The sequence below is a fragment of the Callorhinus ursinus genome, unplaced genomic scaffold, assembly GCF_003265705.2.
Source record: "Callorhinus ursinus isolate GAN/ISIS: 27379988/994484 unplaced genomic scaffold, GSC_fseal_2.0 scaffold72, whole genome shotgun sequence".
NCBI lineage: Eukaryota > Metazoa > Chordata > Mammalia > Carnivora > Otariidae > Callorhinus > Callorhinus ursinus.
The window spans coordinates 3,236,817-3,257,453 of NW_027397134.1; the positions used below are offsets into that span (position 1 = coordinate 3,236,817).

At 45.3% G+C, this 20,637-nt stretch overlaps 2 protein-coding genes across 8 annotated transcripts in view; both read right to left on the minus strand.

Annotated features, from left to right (window-relative positions):
• Positions 1 to 4,004, minus strand: part of TTC28 (tetratricopeptide repeat domain 28) — a 639,440-nt gene extending 635,436 nt beyond the window's left edge. For 2 of the 3 annotated variants that reach the window (XM_073886735.1, XM_073886734.1), the window contains exon 1: positions 3,826 to 4,004. In XM_073886735.1, the coding sequence (XP_073742836.1) occupies positions 3,826 to 3,927 (102 nt within the window). In that variant the 5' untranslated portion in view covers positions 3,928 to 4,004. The remainder of the gene's footprint in view (positions 1 to 3,825) is intronic. The other variant, XM_073886736.1, reaches the window with a different exon arrangement.
• Positions 4,005 to 7,853: 3,849 nt separating this feature from the next.
• The window catches only part of CHEK2 (checkpoint kinase 2), an 89,637-nt gene continuing 76,853 nt past the window's right edge, over positions 7,854 to 20,637 (minus strand). For all 5 annotated transcript variants that reach the window (XM_073886749.1, XM_073886748.1, XM_025858151.1 and 2 more), the window contains 7 exons: positions 19,030 to 19,129; positions 16,479 to 16,565; positions 15,328 to 15,491; positions 15,018 to 15,133; positions 13,922 to 14,007; positions 9,530 to 9,610; positions 7,854 to 8,719 (listed from right to left, as the gene is read on the minus strand). In XM_073886749.1, the coding sequence (XP_073742850.1) occupies positions 8,630 to 8,719; positions 9,530 to 9,610; positions 13,922 to 14,007; positions 15,018 to 15,133; positions 15,328 to 15,491; positions 16,479 to 16,565; positions 19,030 to 19,129 (724 nt within the window). In that variant the 3' untranslated portion in view covers positions 7,854 to 8,629. The remainder of the gene's footprint in view (positions 8,720 to 9,529; positions 9,611 to 13,921; positions 14,008 to 15,017; positions 15,134 to 15,327; positions 15,492 to 16,478; positions 16,566 to 19,029; positions 19,130 to 20,637) is intronic.

Sequence of the window (20,637 nt, forward strand, 5' to 3'; positions counted from 1 at the left end):
AAAACTCTTACAACAAGTAGAAGAGCCAAAACCTAGAAACTTGAACAGACTACCACTAAATGATGAGATTAAAAAGATTTATCCAAAACTCAACTATGTTTCTTCTACAGACTAGCAATGAACCAGTGATAAACAATGACAATATGAAATTAAAAAAAACAGTTCCATGTAAAGTAGCATCACGTAAAATAAAATACTTAGGAATAAATTTTTGAAAGAAGTGCAAGACTTGGACCTGAAAACTACAAAACACCATTGAAAGGACAGATTAAACACAATCTCTATAAAAATCCCAGCTAACTTTTGGCAAAAATTTAAAAACTGATCCTAAAATCCATATGTAAGGGAGTGAGAAAAGCCAAAACAGCCTTGAAAAAAAACAAAGTTACAAATACATTTAATTTCAAAACCTATTACAGAGCTACTATAATCAAATAGTTTTGTACTGGCATAAGGATAGACAATAGAATAGAATTGAGAGTCCAAAAGTAAAACCTAACATATAGTCAGCTGGGTTTCAATAGGGTGCAAAGACCATTCAATGGGATAAAAACAATCCATTCAATATATAGTGCTGGGACAAATGGATCACCACATGCAAAAGAATGAATTGGTCACTACCATACACCACACACAAAAATTAACTCAAAATGGATCAAAAACCTAAATATAAGGGCTAAAGACAGAAAATTCTTAGAAGAAAGCATAGGGGTAAATCTTCATGACCTTGAATTTTGCAATGGATTCTTAGCTATGACACCAAAAGCATGAACAACAAAAGATAAAACAGATAAACTGGACTTCATCACAATTAAAACTTTTTTTTTTTTGGCAACAAAGTACATTATCAAAAAAGTGAAAGACAACATACAGGAGAAAATATTTGTGAATCAAATATCTGACTAGGGTTTAGTATCCAGAATATTTAAATAACTCCTACAACTCAATATAAGACAAATAATTTAAAAATGGACCCAAAAAATGGACAAAGGATTTTAACAGACATTTTCCAAATAGCCAATAAGCACCAAAAAATATCCCCAACATCATTAGTCATCAAGGAAATGTAAGTCAAAATTGCAATGAGATACCATTTTATACCTATTAGGATGGCTAAAGTTAAAAAAAAAAAAAAGACAATAACAAATATTGGCAAGGATGTAGAGAAACTGGAACCCTCATAATTTGCTGGTGGAAATGTAAAACAATGTAGTACCTTAGGAACAGTCTGTCAGCTCCACAAAAGGTTAGAAAAGAGTTACCATATGACCCAGCAATTAGGATATACCCAAGAGAAATTAAAACATAACATCCACACTAAAACTTATACATAAACGTTCATAGCAGCATTATTCATTATAACCAAACAGTGGAAAAAACCTACATGTCTATCAAGGGATAAATAAATAAACAAGTGGCACCTGGGTGTCTCAGTTGGTTCAGCATATGACCGCAGCTCAGGTCATGATCTTGGGGTCCTAGGGTCAAGCCCTGCATTGGACTCCTCACTCGGGGTGGGGGGCTTCTACTTGTCCCTCTGCCCCTCCTCATGCTCCTATTCCATCTTTCTCTCCCTCTCTCAAATAAATAAAATCTTTTTTAAAAAATGGATAAACAAAATGTAGTATATCCATTCAATGGAATACTACCCAGTAAGAAAAAGGAATGAAGTACTTATACATGCTACAACATGGATGAACCTTTAAAAATCATTGGTCTAAGTGAGAAGCCAGACTACATATTGTAAGATTACATCATGTGAAATGTCCAGAATAGCGAAATTTGTACAGACAGAAAGTAGGTTATTGCCAGCAGGTGGAAGAAAAGTGAACAAGGAATGTTCATGTGTATGGGATTTCTTTGAAATATGATGAGCAGATAATGGTGGTGTTGGACATATAGTGAATATTCACTACAAACCATGAAACCGTACATCGAAACAGTTGATTTTACGGTAGGTGAATTATACCTCAAAAAAGCTGGGTTTGTTTTGTTTTCTTTTTAAGACACTTAAAAAAAAGTGATGGGGAATGTAATATACTACACAGTGACTATGGTTAATAATACTGAATTGTATATTTGAAAGTTGTTAAGAGAGTAGATCTTAAAAGTTTTTATAAGAAAAGAAATTGTAATTATGTGTGATGACGGATGTTAACTAGATTTATTGCTGTGATCATTTTGCAATATATACAAATATTACATCATTATGTCCTAGATCTGAAACTAATGTTATATGTCAATGGTATCTCAATTAAAAAAAAAAGAATTTTTAAAAAATCCAAATAAACTGCAAAAATGACACACAGAATAAAACATCTAATTTTTCTATTTTTCTTCAGATGCAATCTCAACTTCTAAAGTCTTGCCTTTCTAAATATTTATATTTTTTCCACTCAAAAAATACAGAAATGAAATCAACTCTTGAAATTCAAAAAACTTGAAAAAAACAGCCCCTGAAATATCAAATAACTTTCAAACAATTCTATTTTAGCACTGACTCTGAACTAAACATAAATCTCAATTTCAAAATATTACATAAAAACTACAAATACTCAGGTCTAAGCAAATTGCCAACCTTTCTGAATAAACAGTAATTCAGATTTGCTTTGATAAAATGTAAATATTTACCTGCCTGGAAGGAGAAAAATCCTATAAGCCTAGTGTTCCCAAATGATGAAGAGAAAGAAGCATGCATTTTTAATTCAGGTTTTGTTTTAGAATTAATTTTAACCTAGCTAGGGTATACATAGTTGATGGTTTATACTAAGCAATGTATACTCTGATTTTGCCTAGAACATACTGAAAACATGGCAATATAAACACTCACAGAAGTTGGGACCAGAGAAAACAATCACATTTTACAGTCTCACAGAGATATTAATCTCAAAAGCTCCTGAAAATGTCTCAAGAGCTCCTATTTTGGAAACTCTCTAAGTTATTCAGTCTTCTTACAAATACTGAATGACCATCTACCATGTGCCAAGCACTACGCCTGGTACCAGGATGCCATGGTGAACTATAAACAGAACAGGTCCCTGATCGCTGGAAGCTTACTCTAAAATAGTGCCTGCCGAATCCGCCTGATCATAACAACTTGAGAGTTTGTTAAAAATTCAAAATCTGGTCCTCTGCCTTGGAGAGTTTGAGTCTGTGGCCTGGGAAGAGCTGTGACGCCGGCATTTTTATCAAGCTACAGATTATTCCTATGCCTGGGCAGTTTGGGGAGCCAAATCCTCAGGGCCATCCCATCTCATCCTCTGAGAGCCACACCTCCAAAGTCCATTTTGCTCAGCATCCTTCACCCTGACCGATACCCCAAAGACACTACGAAGCTGGGGTGGATGTCAAGCATTCCAAAATCACTGTGCTGAGACACCGCCAGACTTGGTTCCTTCCAGGGACCCACAGCTTACTCCCTGTGATTCCACCTGGGGCTGTCTGCACCTGAGTCTCTCAGGGCGGCACCGACACCTGCCTCCAAGCGGCTGCCATCTACCTCTCCTGTGGGCCCTGGGCCGGGGCAGCCGCCGCCCCGCAAAGTCGAAGGCAACAGTGGAGACGTGGTGCTCATTAGGCGCCGACTGTATACCGCCCCCCCCCCCCCGCCACCGCGCGCGCGCACACATACTCTATCCGAAACCCAGCCGGGCTGGCGGCGGACCGAATCCCGCCGCAGAGCAGCGCGAGGCAGGGCATCTCGAACCCGGACGGTGGGGCGGGTTCCGCCTCGCGGCCGCTCGTCAGCTTCCAAGGCCCGGCCCGGCTCGCACCGACGGAGTTTCACAAAGAAAGTCTCCCGGCCCGCGCCCCTCACGCACTCACCGGCGCCGGCGCCGGCGGCGACTCGGGCTCCCGCCGCCTACGGCTCCGTGCCGGGGTCGGCCCCGGTGCTGGCTCGGGCGCCGGCGGCGGCGACTGCTCCATCCCCGCGGGGCCCGGGCCGCGTCCGCCTCGAGCTAACGGTCCCGCCAGCTAGGCGCGCGCGCCGGATCCGCGCGCCATGTTCCCGCCGTACCGCGCGCCGCCGCGACAACCCACACCACCCCCCCCCACAACCGCGCACGCGCGCACTCGCCGCACCAGCTCCCCGCGCGCCTCCGCGGGTCCCCCCAACCGCGCAAGCGCGCACTCGCCGCGCCCCTTCCCCGTGCGCCCCGCCTCGCGCCCTCCAGAGCCGGCCGCTGTTCCCGGCGTCGTGCCCACCCCCTCCGCACCCGTCCGGCCTGGCTGGAGCGCTCGCCGTTCTGGACTTGGCGCCGCCGCCTGCCGCACTGCGGACGACCCCCGGGCTGGCCCCTAGGCAACTGCCCCGCGTTGCCCCATATACTTCACAGGTCACGTCGGCCTTGCGGCGAGGGTCTGAGCGAGGAGGGAATTACCCCCAAAAAGTGCCGGGGGAAGAACGCTACTAAGGTGATGAGATCCCCGTCACGAAAGTGTGCAAGCACGTGCGCGAGAGTAAGTGGCACAGTGAATGCCCATGTCCCTGGGACAGCCAGACTCAGTGGAGAACCTGAGGTCGGGTCCCACATCTCCACTAACCTTTGCGTGATTAAGGTCAGGTCTCTGGGGGCCTGTTTCTCCTTAATCAGGAAGGCCGATAACCAAGGCGTGTTGGGAGGACTCAAAACAATCAGGATGGTGTCAGCACAGCTCCTAGTACTTACTGAATGGTTATCAGGTGACAAGACCGAAGTAGTATTGTGTACTGGTTAAAACCAAGGGCTCTACAGAAGAGAAATCTCAGTTCAAGTCTGGCCTCCACCTCTTGCACACTGGGAAACCATTAATAGGTCACTTGACTGAAGCAGAAAGCCTTGATTTCTAAACCAGCAAATGAGAGAGTGGCAGTAATACTTCACAGGGTTGAGGTGAGCTCTCAGATGATGCACGTCCCTCCTTGAGCAAGCCTGGCAGCACACTTTCCAGGCTTCGCTGGTATAATTCTGGCCCTTTCCTTCCAAGACTCCTAAAAGCTTAAAGAAAGGGGCTCTGCTCCCAAACTCTGTGGTATAATTAGCTGGGAGGGGCTCACTCAACCTTGGGGCTGTAGGGACTGTTACTTCCCACATCTTCGCTTTCCATTCTTTGCCCCAAACCTCTCTGAAAACCCTAAAGTTGGCAGAAAAACAACAGCAGCAAATGTTTTTCCCTACTAGAAAAAAAAATCTCCAAGGATCTCTTGGAGTTTGTAAATGGTTGAATTTATTAATTTGGCCTTTTCCAGATACTAGTGACAGTAGTAATAATAATTCAACCAGGAGTAAAAAAGAAAGAAATTGCCAAGTCTCAGGGTGGTAGCTCACTTCAGGCATAGCTGGATCCAGGTGCTCAATGACCCAAATCTTCAATCTCTTTCAGCTCCCTTCTCTCTTCGATGACCTCTCATGCAGGCTCTCCAGTGTCCCAGGCAGCACCTAGCTCATATCTGACCAGGAAAACAGGAGCTGTTTGACAATAATTCCAGCCAATCTCAGGGCTGACTTTCATTGCAATTTTTTAGGTCCGAAGTCCCTACTTGAGCCAATCACAGCAAGATTGGCCAAACCTGGCTATACTGAGCCCCTCTAGAAAGGAGATGGGGCCAGGGTGAGTGGGAGGAGGGATACCTCCCCCAGAAAAAGTGATGCAGTTATCACAAGGAGGAGGGATACCTCCCCCAGAAAAAGTGATGCAGTTATCACAAGAGGCATCAGATGAGGACAGGCACAAATAAAAGGTGTCCACTGCACCTATCTAGGCATGCAGCAGGTCAACCATGGAACAATATGCCTGTTCTACAGAAGGGAGTGGCAGTTACTTCAGGCACTGGGAAATGCCCCTCCACCTCTGCTCCCACCATCCACCTAGTCCTGACATTTCCCAAGTGTTAGGTCAAAGGCATCTCAATTATCTGCCCATCTTGTGTGTGCCCCCGCCACCCCAGAAACTGATTATATTACGTCCCTGCTCAAGAATTTTCCATGGCACTCTCTGGCTACTTATATGTGATCCTCACGCCTTTAAGGATGGAAGCCAACATTGACAGACCCCTTATCACACACCAGGCACTTTAAATGACCTTCCCCCATTCAATCCTCACAAACACCGTATGAGGCTGCTACTCTTAATGCACGCACTTTATAGATAGGGACATAAAAGTTCAACAATTTCAAAGCCAAAGTCAGGAAGTGCAGAGTGCTCAGATTGGCACAGTATTGTTTTTACCCCTAATGTTGCCATCCCAGCTCCATTTGCTCATTTTTTCAAAGTCCTGGGCCCACCTCCAGGTAGGAAGCTAGTGGGAGGAGCTCCACCAGGGAAGGAACCCCTTGTACCCCTTCAGCTTCATAGTCAGGGGGCAGGCAGACATTTAGCGTTACCAACTCCCCCTTTCCTCCATAACTTCATGGGATAAGGGAAAAGAATTGCCTCAAAAGAAAACTGGAGTGAGGTCAGTAAGAAGTGGATGCTGGGTGGCCCCAAATAAGCAGCTGACATTTTGTATTAGTTTCCTATGGCCTCTATTGCCACAAATTGGGTGGCTTAACACAAACTTGTTCCTATAGTTTTGTAGTTCAGAAGTCTGAAATCATTTCCACTAGTGAAAGTGAAGGAGTAAAGGACTGGTCCCTTCACGAGAGACTGAGGGGGAGAATCCATTTCCTTGCCTTTTTTCAGCTTCTCATGGCCGCCTGTATCCCTTGGCTTGTGGCCCCTTCTTCCCTCTTCAAAGCGGCTCACTCCATTCTCTTCTAACTCTGACTGCTTCTGTGTGTGTCCCTCTCAAAGAAACATTGTGATGACATGTCTGTCCCAGAACGCCACCCAGAAGAGACAGGATAATCTTTCCATCTCAGGATCCTTAATCATATCTGCAAAGTCTCTTTTGCCATGTAAAGGAACTATTCATATTCTGGGGATGAGGATGAGGTCATCTTTCGGAGCCATTATTCTATCTACTATGGTCGGTATAATCAGAAGGAGCGAATATAAAGTGCTCTGGAAACAGAGAAGGGCTGGCTGGCTCTGCCCCAAGAGGGGAAAAATGCCCTTAAGAAACCACAGCCTTCACATTAAATATTCAAATGAGCTAAAAAACCCATCTAACTTGGCAATCTCCACCTCATTCTTTTAAATATGCAAACCACTTAAATCCCCATCTAGCCCCCCCAAGCCCCTGCACGCGCGCACGTGCGCGCGCACACACACAGCCAGCCAAGCTTCAGAATGCTTGCACACCCTTCTAATGGAAATTGCCAACCACCACCCAACTGCCCACGGCAACAGCTGTGTACCCCGATGCCCTGGCTGGCTCATCAGTGGCATCAGAACCAAGGCATTCAGCTCATGGCATGACCAGTAAGCTATAATGTGGCCTATTATCAACCAGCCAAAGATAGAAGCAAAATCAGTGGGTCAGAAAGAGACAAGAGGAACCAAGCATTACAGCTGCCTGGGTTCCTGATGGATCCCAGGCCCAGACATCCATAACCGTGAAACAAATCCCCTTTATCATGAAGTAACCTAAATGAGCTTCTGTTCCTTGCCACCAACGTGTCCCAACTTACACAGATCATGGGGCTGTACCCTCTCACAATAATTGAACACACTGGCATTCAGGATTTAGATATCAGTCTCTTGTGAGTTTTGTCAGTGTGAGTCAGCATTTCCGAGTCTGACTGTATATGAGCCTGAGAAGATGAGGAATATTAGAGTCAGAAAGACCTGGGTTGGTTGGGTCCCACCTCTGCCACTTGCTGTGTGACACTGGACAAGTCAACTTACTCCTTCATCCTGGGTTCCTCACCTACAACATTAGCGCAGTCAGAGGACTTATACCATAGCATCACTGTGAGGACTGGACAAGATCAGCCAAGAGAAGGGCTTTATTCAGGGCTTCCTTGGTTGTCATTGGCTCAACATGAAATGCCCACATGCCTCATTTGCATTTCCAAAATCCAAACAGCTTTAAAACCTGAGAGTCATCCATAACTCCTTTGACAGAAAAGTGACCTGCACTGACAGGCACTTACAGTCTTCTCTAACCCTTTTATTGTGAATATTTGCTGCTAAAGTATTTAAGTGCTTAGTTATAGGACTCTACTAGGTGTTACAAATAATAGAGTTGATGTGCCATGTATCCTTCCCAAAACCAGGAAAATTTCAAATTTCACAACTGTTTTGGTCCCATGGTTTCAGCGACAATGGACCTGTACCTTTACACAGGTGAGGTGAGAATTTAAAACTGGCCTGTGGTATATGGTACCAAGGTACCTCCCATCTCATGAGGACTTTGGTGACTAGCCAGTCTCTACAAACTCCACCCCAATCTCCAACTTTCTCAAGGGTCTTTCAAATTTGTATGCAGCTTGCCCAGGCTGAGACCAGGGATACCCACCTGGTTCCAGCCAATGCAGAGCACGAGACAAAAAGCACAAAACTGCAAATACACAAAAAAGGTGTGCAGCTAAAGAGCTCATCACCAAACAGAAGCCAAAGCCCAGGTTCCACTAGGTTTGGAATTGTGTATTGATGATCGTGAAAAAGCAACTGTCCCCACAATTAAAATAAACTGTAAAAAACAGATTTAAAGAAAATGGCAGCAGGTTCAAGAAGGCAGGTTTCTTTCATGTTCAACCAAAGTTCACGACACAGCAGCACACACAGCCAGACGCTTTGTGGTGTCAGCATCCTCTGCTTCCCCTTCAAGAAGCCGCTTTTGACTTGTGGAAGGCTGAAAGTAAAAAGGGAGAAATGTTCAAAGAAAACCACCGGCTTTAAGATTATCAAAGTGTCCCACTACACTTCCAGTACACTTGGAGCATTCATGTGAAACTTCTAGTACCACGAATTAGGAGTCGTCCCCCTTGACATCTGAACCCCCACCACACCTGCCCAGAACTCAGACCTGTTTACTGAATGGACATTTCTCTCCCTTGTGGCTTCTGACCACTTGATGGACACTGAAAGTAAGCAGCATAACCACCCTCCCTCCTCTCTGTACTCTCCTCCTAAATTATGAAGTTTAAAGGGACTACAATACCTCTTGCTGGGAGCCCCAAATCTTGCTCTTTTGTGGGAAGACCATCTTTCTTGTCTTTGTTTTCCCATTCATAAAATTTCGAGGGGACAGTGGGAAGGGGAGTATTATTCATCAAAAGAAGGCAGGATAGGAATGAACAGATATTAACTAATCCTAACAAAGAATCTTGGAGGAATAAAATTATAATCAATAATCAACCACTTGTCCAGATTACATATTTTCAACAAGTTTAAATCTGAAATTCTAATATAGTCTTCCAATTTTGCCTTACAGGAGACCTCTTGAATGACAATCCCTGACTATGCTTCTTTAATGCATTAAACATACTCTTCTTGTTAAATCTAAGGGTGCTAGAGCAGATCGAGCTGAAACAAAATATCTACCACATTATTCCAAAAAAATATTAAGCAATTGCTACTAAAGAGACCTTTCAAACTCATTCTCCTTGCTCATGAGCTCTTTAACACTTAGCCTACATTTAACGACCATCATCTGTAATACCTGGGCCAGGACTTGGTGTAGAGCCGTTGACTTATTTTCTTCACAAAGTAAATTCTGGAATTTTCTCTTCATGTCCTCATCCTGTGAAAAAGTGAAAAAAAGAACCTAAGTAGACTGTGTCTGAAGGAAAGAAAGCTCCTAAAAAGACAGGGCTGGGTTGCCCCTGGAAAGACAAAAGTGGGTAGGGACACCCAGTCTGTCCACCAAAAGGCAGGGTCTTGCTGAAGCTCCAGGAGGTAATGGGCCATGCGCTCCTCAGCTCTGCCTTCCCGAAGGAGTCTAATCAGCTGTCAATGCTCAGCTGACACTGGCTAAATCAAACCCACATGCCTTCAGTGGGTCACAGAGAACCACAGACCTTAGCAGTCAACAGACTTTCAGAACCAGCATCCCAGATCCTGAGAAAGGGTAATCAGGAAGCCAGAGGCTGGGACTGGCTCAGTCCCCTGAGAGCAGACTCCATGAAGCTCCCCAGATCTTTCCAGGAGGTGTCCCCTCCCCATGCCAACACTAAGACCATTTACTAGGGCCACCCTAACAAAGCAACCCAGCACCCCAGAAAATTCTCCCAGCAAGTACTACACAAGTCACCAGAAGGACTTGAAGCCCACAATATCCCAGAGCTAATGAGAAAGGAAGACAGATGAATAGACCACAGCATTACAGGTGTTTTGTGCACAAGACACAAGACACAAGACAAAACTCCCTAGGTGTGCTAGGGAGAAGCACACCTTCTCCCTAGAGGGAGAAGGGGGAGGGGAGGGTGCATGTGCACAGAGAGAAGTCCTGCCCAGATGTCTATGAGGGTAATTCCCACTTCTGTGAATGTTACTTCTGCAGGTTCAAGGATTTCCATCTGGGAATCCTGAAAAGTAACCTGGTGCAGCTCTCCCCACCTTCAGAAAGGTGAAACATCCATGACTAGGATGGGACCAGCTGGAAGCCCAGCTCAGCCACTCAAAAGTAGCGTGTGCACAAGACAGACCCACAGCTGCCTGATTCCAAAGCCCCATGTAGCTTCCCACCCAACCTCCTCCCACTCCCCTCCCATTCCTCCCATTAAGCCAAGAGCACCACAGTAGGTGGGGCCAGAGGGCATAGGAGTGAAGGCTGCCAATATTCAGCAGTTTGGTATGTATAGAAAAATTACAGTGCTTGAGAATTAACTCACCTGTTCTATATCTAGTGGCTGAATCACCTGTTTCCAACACAGTTTACTACATCCCTCAGCGTAGCGCCCCACTGCCCATTCTGAGAGCACCACGTTCATCTGGATTCTGCTCCACCATCTCCCTTAGGATCTCACTTCCTACACTATGCCACTCTCAAAATTCCTTCCCCTCTTTCCTCCTATTCCTGCTCACAATCTCCACCGGGAATGCCCTCCTTCCTATCCTGCCCATCCATCTCACCCACCTTTCTCATTCAGTGAACAAATACTTCCTGATCGGCCTTAGGTGCCAGGCACTGTAAAAGGCAAAGGGGCCTCCATATAGAGGGACTCAATCAACAATAAAAATGCGGTCCCCCTTTGGGACTAAACTGTGTCCACCTCCGCCCCAAAATTCAAATGCTGAAATAGTAACCCCCAATGACTATTTGGAGACAGGGCTTTTAAAGAGGCAATTAAGTACAAATGAGACTATTAAGGTGGGGTTCCAATCCAGTATGACTCATGTCCTCAGAAGAAGAGAAAGAGACACCAGGGATGTGAGCACAGAGAAAAGACCATGTGAGGACAGAGAGAAGTCAGCGATCTGGAAGGCAAGGAAAGACACCTCAGGAGAAACCAAATGTGCCAACACCTTGAAATCGGGTCTTCTAGCCTCCCGGACTGTGAGGAAATAAATTTCTGTTGTTTAAGCCAACCCGTCTGGAGTATTTTGTTATAGCAGCTCTAGCAAACTAATACACCCACGTCGTCCCCAGGCCACTCAGCCTTTAGAAGCTCTTCATACTGTGTGAACCCATGAATACCTGAAGCCCAAGAACCATGGCCCTATCTCATTCTGAGGATCCCCCCTATACTCTACACCTTCCCCTACTGCCGTGTGTATCCCACTGCCCTGTTGTGACTACGGTCGGGGTTGTACCCTCCCAGAATGTCAGCTCCCCAAGGCAAGGACTTATCTTACTCTTCTTCGTAACCCCGGTACCTAAGTGTTGACACATGAGCTCATTAACTGTCCTCTGAAAGAATGAAAGCACGAAGAAATGAAAGCACACAGCAACATGCCATATGGCAGTTCTTTAAGACAGCCACACAGAACTGCCCACAAGCCTATTTAGGCCTATTTAAAACAAGTCATCAGGAAGCCTGGGTGCTGCAGTTGGTAAAGTGTCTGACTCTTTGATTTTGGCTCAGGTCATGATCTCAGGGTTGTAAGATCGAGTGCCGCATCAGGCTCCACGCTCAGCACGAAGTCTGCTTCTCCCTCTCTAGCTGCTCCTGCCCCACTCACGCTCTCTCTCTCTCTCTCAAAAATAAAATATTTTAAAAAATGATAAATTAAAAAATAAAACAAGTCATCAATTAGCAATAATATGGAAAAAGGAGCTCATTGTATACCACAGGTAGCAATGTGTATCTGCAAAAAACCTTCCTCAGAGATGTCTACAGTCTACTCAAAAATTTAAACTGTAAAATGCCTCAAAGGCAAGCAGGAAGGAGTTCTCCATTTCAGAAAGTGAATATGAGGCCAAAGAGAAGATGTTATAGGAGTGTCAGAGAATGACATAAAGGATGTTCCCCAAACTGAACACTGTTAAGAGCAAAAGAGACTGGAACTCACGTTCCAAACACTCAGTCCAGGGCCAGACCCACAAAGCCATTTGGCTTCTTCAAAACACTGAAATCCTCCAAAATAAAACCTAAGCTATCACTAGCAGATGATTAACATGGGCAGTGTCTGCATTCTCGTCCTCACGGTGCTCATTCCACCTTTTGCAGCAAAAACAAAATGTGGACAAGAGTATTCCAGTGAGACCCCTGTGGCAGGGCTGAACCTCACCTTTTCCTCAGTTGTAAGTTTTCTTCTGAGACAAACAGAACAAGAAAAATAGGTTACGCATGTTCATAAACTGCAGGCGGCTACAAACCCTGTTCCCTGGCCTAACTGGCAAGCTCCATTTTTCTTTCCCCCAAGACTAGCACAGCTCCTCTACGTCCACATCTGGCCCCAAGAGTTTCCCTATTAGGGCACATAAAAACAGCCAAGAGGCATGTTTTTCTTTTTCATCAAAATTAAATCCCCACATGCAAAGCCACCCTTGTTTCCAAATTCCTTTTCTCCAGGGTCCTGCTGTTTCAAATCCGTGTGGTCTATTAAGTGCTAAATCATCTGACAGATTTCTTCTGGGGGGAGACTGCTGTTTCCAGGGCAATAACCCAAACAAATATATCTACTTTTTTTTTCTTTTAAGGATTTGTTGTTCTCAACCTGAGCTGGCCTGAGCATAACTGTTAGGTATGGAGGGCTGGAAGACAGAAGAATAGGGACAGTCTTCCCAGAGTCCCAGAAGCACAGTACTGAGACTGGACGGCCCGGATGAGTTTCTGGGCTAGTAATCCCCAGAGTACTTGAGCCTCTGGCTCAAGCTAGCGGGTTAAGTTCCCCATCCCCACAGGAAACAGACCAAATGGAAATTAACAAAAAGGGGTATGGCTGTGCGGAGTGGAACGGCACTTAACAGAAGGCCTGACATCCATCAGAAAACCTGCCCCATGCTGTGGCTAGTTCTAAAACCAAAGATCAGTCCAGCAAAGCCACAAAGGACTTCCAAGTCTGGCAGCTAGAATGAGGTCAGGGTATAATCCAACAATAGCCACAATGCCCTGGCAGGGACACACAGGCAACAGAGACTTGAAAGGTGCACTAATGGCATCTTCACTCACCAAGAGTAAGTGGGGCCCTGTATGCCCAATCACTTAGGCTTAAGAAATAACCAGATTCTCCCCCAGAGAAGCTGCCCTCCTCCTTCTCCTTCCCCGGCTCCCCTGATTTAAGGCTAAAGACAGCTGGGATGCAGCCCATCCCACCTGGTTGAGGGAAGAGGCTAGCACAGGTGGGGGTGGCGGTGGAGGTTCCGAGCTAGAACCACTTCTCAAAGTACCACGGCCGAACTGCAGACTCAGGGAACCCAAGTGGAACTAGGACAGGCCATAAAGTGAGCTGTCCTGGTTAAGCTGAAAAGGTTGTACCCAAAGACACACCTACACTCATGAACCATATACACACAGAAACATACCCGACACACCTAAGCTCATTCTAAAGCAGGTGCATTAAACAGTCTCAACAAAGCTAACATGTTTCCAACTTCTTCCTTCATCCCTCAGGTACAGCTAAGAGCTGCCTGTATAGTTTATGCCAGCAAGCACTGTCCCATACCCACCTGAAGCCACGGGTGTCTTAAAGCTTCTTCTGTCGTAAAACGCACCTTTGGATCCACTATCAACAACTTCTTGACAAGGTCCAGAGCTAAAACAATGATAATCAAATATCAAATCATAGTGGAAAGGGTGATACATTAAGTCAGCAAAATTAAAGTATGCCAGAATGACAGGCCAACATCCAGAAAGAGAGAGGGGCTAAGGTCATTGCAAGTCAGCAGGTGGGGGGGGGCAAGGACCCCCTCCACCCCCGTCCCTCTCACTCTCTGTCTTCAGAGCTCTCGGAGAACACCAGGAAAGACCACAATGCCCCCCATCTCCTTTTGCTCACACATCACCACCTCTTCAACGCTCCCTGTTCCCCATCTCGTTGCTGGACTCAAGTTCAAACTAATTAAATCTGAACTTCTACCTAGTTCTAGGATGCTCAGGATGCTCGGCCAAGGCCCTCGAGACCCACGCATTGACAGTGAGAGTTTCTCAGCCAGCAACAGGCTCCTTGGAACTGCAGCCTTGGCAGAAAGAAAGCTTGACAGCAAGCAACAAGTGGAGGCTGGCTTTTATATTGCAACAATATTACTCCTTCGACATTCTAGGGTTTAACAGAATCGTCTATGTTATATGACCTGACAGTTTTCCTTTTGAGAAGTATCGTTATACTTTTAAACTCTAAAACACAAAGAAATTACTTTAGCTCTTACATGCTCACCCAAAGGAGACTTTGTAACTGAAAAGTTACCTATTATTTTGTATACTTACTAGGTACCGGACACTTGCTTAGATTACAATTACCCTCACAAAAACCCTTTAAGGTAGGGGTCTACTGTACCCCCTTTACATATAAAGGAAAGGGTAACTCAGACAGGTTCAATAACTTGCCTAAGGTCACAAAGCTAGGAGCAGCAGACCCAAAAAATGAGCCTTGGTCAGCCTGGTTCTGGAGCCTATGTTCTTAACTTCCTTTGCCCCTCAAAAGGTGCAAAACAAACAACAGAAAGTAAGAACAGGAGGAATGTAACAGAACGCAAAAAGAAATTTCCACCACAGCATACACACGTTTTAGCAAACCAAAAATTCTTAACCCTTTCATATCCATACCCTTTTCTGAGACCTCTGCCCAGACTTCAGAAATGAAATTGAATTTTCCACTGGTGATCTGATCCTTCAAAGACACTTGAGTCTTATGCTCAGAGAAAGGTGGATACCCACTAAGGCTTAATGTTGGTAGAGAGAGAAAGGAAAAGAAATCAAATTATATTCTCAGTGGCATTCAGACATAACAGATTATTCTTTAAATCAATGATCAAAAAAAGTCACCCAATGTAAACACAAGCTCTCTACCTGGACACATTTCTGACTTCACCTAATTATCTCCAACCAGACTCTGAAGCAATGAAACTTTTCTTACCAGATAAAAAGAATCACTCCTAAACTCCAGCAATCCACAGCTCGGTTATATCCAGCAGTCCCAAAGGAATTAAGAACCTCAGGAGCCAGGTAGGTGGGAGTCCCACATAAGGTTCTCATTAGAGAGGTCTCCCCCAAAATCTTAGACTGCCCAAAATCAGTAATCTAAAATTAAGGACAAAAGGGAATCATTTTTAATGGTATCATAAAATAAAAAGATTAACATAATCGGGGCGCCTGGGTGGCTCAGTCATTAAGCGTCTGCCTTCAGCTCAGGTCATGATCCCAACCAGGGTCCTGGGATCGAGCCCCACATCAGGCTCCCTGCTCCGCCAGAAGCCTGCTTCTCCCTCTGCCACTCCCCTGCTTGTGTTCCCTCTCTTGCTGTGTCTCTCTCTGTCAAATAAATAAATAAAATCTTAAAAAAGAAAAAAAAAGATTAACATAGTCTTGCGAGTCCTAAAAGGCATGCAGGCTAGATCAGTTCCTATCCTAGATGGTTCATGCCTGCTGTTAATCTGGAATCTATAACTTTAACACTGCAAGTTAAATTTCATTTTGCTTTAATTAAAATTTCCAGGCCAAGGAAGCTCAAGGTTTCCTCTCCAACTTATCTGTGGTTCTCCTTAACCTTACAAAAGGTTTATAACCCTTATCTAACCCAGACTCTATGGTCCTAATTAGTTATCCAGAGTTTTTCTTAGACCCTAGTTTCTCAACCAATCTCAACACTGGAATATTTGAGGAGCTTGGAAAAAATACTCATACCTGAGTGCCACCTTCAGCAAATTCTGAGATGCAGTCTGGGTGTCATGATTTTTTTTTTTTTTTAAATCAATAGATTCTACAGTGAAGCCAGGCTTGGGAAGCACATTGCCTTAGAAAGCAGGGGAAGAAAGGGGATGGGATTCTCTCATCCATCCAGACCCCTCCTTCCTCTCTGAACAAAAGTGGCTTGTATACAATGAAGCTCAATAAATGCTCATTAGAATCTGGATCAGAGCAATACTGCCTGATCACTAAAATAACTGCTAATAGCAGAAAGGTCAAATTCTCTACCTTTTTATGCTCCCACTTTTTACTTGATGAATTTTATAAGTTTATGAACAGAAATCTACTGGAGTGGCCACATACAGAACATAAATTTCTTACCTTTATAAGACAGTCCTCTTTTTGAGATGAGAGTAGAACATTCTCTGGCTTTAAGTCCCGATGTATAATACCATTTTCGTGAAGGTACTACACAGAAAGGGAGGCACGACCCTTGGATTTATGCAGTAGGTGAGTAAAGACAGACAGACAGACACACACACACACACACACACACCTTATACCTGGGTGAAACCGTAAGCCAGGTTACTCACAACCACATTCCCCCAAATCATAGAAAACTACTGGGTAAAGGGCTTAACGTTTACAAATTTTTCTTTCTTTTTTTTTTTTAAGATTTTATTTATTCATTTGAGAGAGTGAGCAAGTGAGAGAGAGCACAAGCAGGGGGCGGGGAGGAGGGAGAAGGAGCAGAGTCCCTGCTCCCACGCAGACTCCCACGCAGGGCTCAATCCCAGAACCCTGGGACTGTGACCTGAGCTGAAGGCAGGCGCTTAACCAACTGAGCTACCCAGGTGCCCCACAAATTTGTTTTCAGGAAAATCCTTAGGGGCGCCTGGCTGGCTCAGTCAGTAAAGCATTCGACTCTTGATCTCAGGGTTGTGAGTTCGAGCCCCACGTTGGTGTGATTACTTAAATCTTGAAAGAAAAAGATTAAAATGCCACTTATGACAATAGACCATTTATTTCACTCTTCAAAATAATAAACACCCCTTCACATTGCCAAAAATATAAGATGTCAATTTCAATAGTAAATATGTAAATGGGTGAGCACCTGGGTGGCTCAGTCAGTTAAGTGTCTGTCTTCTGCTCGGGTCATGATCCCAGGGTCCTGGGATTGAGTCCTGCATCAGGTTCCTTGCTCAGAGGGGGTCTGCTTCTCCCTCTGACCGCCCCCCCTCCACTCATGCTCATGCTCTCTCTCTCCCTCTTTCTCTCTCTCTCTCACAAAATTAAAAAAAAAAAGAAAATGTAAATGGGTGATATAAGTATTCTGAGACCTTATTAAAGTAAACCATAAAAGTTCCATCAAAATAATGTATTTGGTTATTCTTTTCCTGAGAATATTTTTTAAAGGCCTCTGTAAAGTACCTAATTGTAAATTATGTTTAAATACCCAGAGTTCACGTATTCCTCAACACAGAAACTGAGTTCATCTTCACAATCTCTATGTCTGAAATGCAATGTTGATGTTTGTCTGTGTGTTCACCATTTTTTTATTTTTTAATTTTTTAATTGTTATGTTAATCACCATATATTACATCATTAGTTTTTGGTGCAGTGTTCCATGATTCATTGTTTGTTCATAACACCCAGTGCTCCATGCAGAACGTGCCCTCCTCAATACCCATCACCAGGATAACCCATCCCCCTCCCCCCCTCCCCCCCTCCCCTCTAGAACCCTCAGTTTGTTTTTCAGAGTCCATCATCTCTCATGGTTCGTCTCCCCCTCTGACATACTCCCCTTTTCTTCCTCTCCTGTTATCTTCTTCTTTTTCTTTTTTCTTAAAATATGTTGCGTTATTTGTTTCAGAAGTACAGATCTGTGATTCAACAGTCTTGCACAATTCACAGCGCTCACCGTAGCACATACCCTCCCCAGTGTCTATCACCCAGCCACCCCATCCCTCCCACCCCCAACCACTCCAGTAACACTCAGTTTGTTTCCTGAGATTAAGAATTCCTCATATCTGTGTGTTCACCATTTTTATACACCAAGTCATTTCTTTGGGAAAAAAATTCCCACATCCACTGATCTGCACTCAACTCATCAAGAGAGAATAAATCATTAAGAGGGTAAAGCACTGGTTAGGGGCTAATGGACTTCAATTCATCTGGATGCCCCTCTGGGCTGGGAGCAGAAAATTCCTCCAAAACACTGTCAACAGGAGAAAGACCTGTCAAAGCCCCCAGGGAGGGCAAACCCAGGTGAACCAGCCCCAGGAAAATCTCCCTCAACCCCCACTCAACAGGGGAGCTGCTTCCAAATCACTCAGTTTCCTGCATGGAGTAGGTCTTCAAGGGAAGAAATCTTGGCGGGGATTCGCCACAGCTAAATTTGGTTTGAAAAGGTGATGTTTGGAAGCAGGCAGTGTGCGACCCAACCAGATGCTCCTCGGAAGAGAGAAGGCGGCGCCCACCTGCCGCCGCAGTTCAGAGGATGCTGCACCTAAGGGGCCACCTGTCACTGTGCGGCAGGGGGAGCGATCCGTCTGTCACAACCACCCCGCCTTGCCAGCCTTCCTCTCCCACCTGCCGCAACCCCCAGCCAGCAAGGGGGGGGCTTTCTACAAGGTTCAAGCCCAAGTAGAGATCAGTACGCCTCCAGATAGACCTCCAAGTTAAAGAGAAGACAAGTGGGGCCCTGTTTATTTCTGTAACTCCCCCTCTTACTGTCCCTTAAGCTTCCCGGCAAGAGCTTTCCTGGCTGAGTCAAAGGCAGGAGAGGGGTGTTTTTGCCAAGAACAGAACATCACAAGCACAGACAGACTCTGTGCCCTCCGGGTTTTATGCACCATCCCTCACTTTCTGCCTCACTTCGGGAGTAATTCACCCACAAGCAGGGCGTCAAAGGAACCGAGGGAACCCTTACCTGTACAGCCAGGAGCATCTGGTAAAAATAGAGTTTGCATGTAGCTTCTTTCAGGCGCTTATTCCCCACCACCCTGTCAAAGAGCTCTCCTCCTTCCATCCTGAAAGACACAGGCAAAGCAGGGGGCTTGGACGGAAGACAATAACACCAACAAGACACACTGTTTCAGACAAGCAAAGAGTGGCCTTTTTTATTCACTCTTGAGGACTCCCGTTTCTAAGGGCAGTGAGGTAGAAAGTCTCCTCTTCACAGTTAAGAGGTCCTCACTGGAAACGAAGGAACAGGGAAAAGACGGAAGGAGTGGGCAGTGGGCACCGGACACACTTGGGAGCTTTTACGAATCTGACTCAGTGGACCGGAGGGGTGCCCACAGGGTTACATTTTTATCACACACCCCAGGAGATCCTGTGGCTGGGCAAGAGCAGCAAGCAGAAACCCGCAACCACGCAAGTGGGGTCTGAACCCCAGTTCCCTCACATCCCAGCTGTGGGACTTTGGGCAAGTTATGTCACCTCTCTGAGCTTGTTTCTGCCTCTTAAAAAATTGGGATAACCCCCCCCTCACCTTGATGGCTGTTGTAAAAATTAAGAGATAATTAATGTAGGTAAGGCAGTTGGCACAATGTGGTTGCTTGGCAGGGTTATTCAATCCCTCTGAACTTCAGTTTCCTTTTCTGTAAAGTGGGGCTAAACACAGTAACCCATCAGTAACTTGTAAGTCACCTGGATGACTGTCATGAAGGGTGAAGGAGTCAATCCATGTGAAGCGCTGAGCAGGAATTGGCCCATAGTGAGTACTTCATTAGTCTCAGTGACTGTTATTGTATTATTATTGAACTGTTTTAAGTAGCTCCAAACAGCAACAGATAAACCCTTAAGCATCCCAAGGGTCATCCAATCTTTCCTAGTACTATGATTGAGGCTGTTTACTATAAAATCTTAGTGGCCGACCTGCTTAGGCACTGTGTGCCACTCAGGAGCAAAGCCCCGCCTGACAACAGCCGCTCCCAGAAACACTACATATATGTAGGAATGAGCCTCAAGACAGGCCTCTGCCAGGGATGAGGCAGGAAATTGTTTGGGCCACACCACAGAAGACAGGACTTTGTGGTTACTGAAATAGACCAGCAAGTAAACCAGCAACAAAAAGATAATCAGGCGCCACCCAGGACTGCGATCCAGAGCAGAGAGATCCACCCAGGCACGTTTCAGAATAATTAATATCCACCTGAGTTTGAGCAACACAGTTGCTCAAGCAACAGTTTTTGTTTTTGTTTGTTTTTTTTTTCCCCACAACGGAGGTGCGGAAGTACACGACTTTAATAACTGACAGATATAATACAGTAAAACAGGGTAAGGTGGGGATGGAAGGGACAGAGGGGCACAGAGTGTGCCGGGGGCTCTACGGGGCACTCTCCATCCCTCACGGTATTTAATCTTTATGACTCTGCGCATGGGGGTATCATTATTACCACCCCCACAACACAAGGAAAATAAGACTCGGAGACACGAAGTCAACTAACTCACAGGGAGTTACCTGCAGAGCGGGATTCAAACTCAGGCCTCAGACCCAGGGTCTGGAACCTCTAAGCCACGTGCCTTTGGAAAC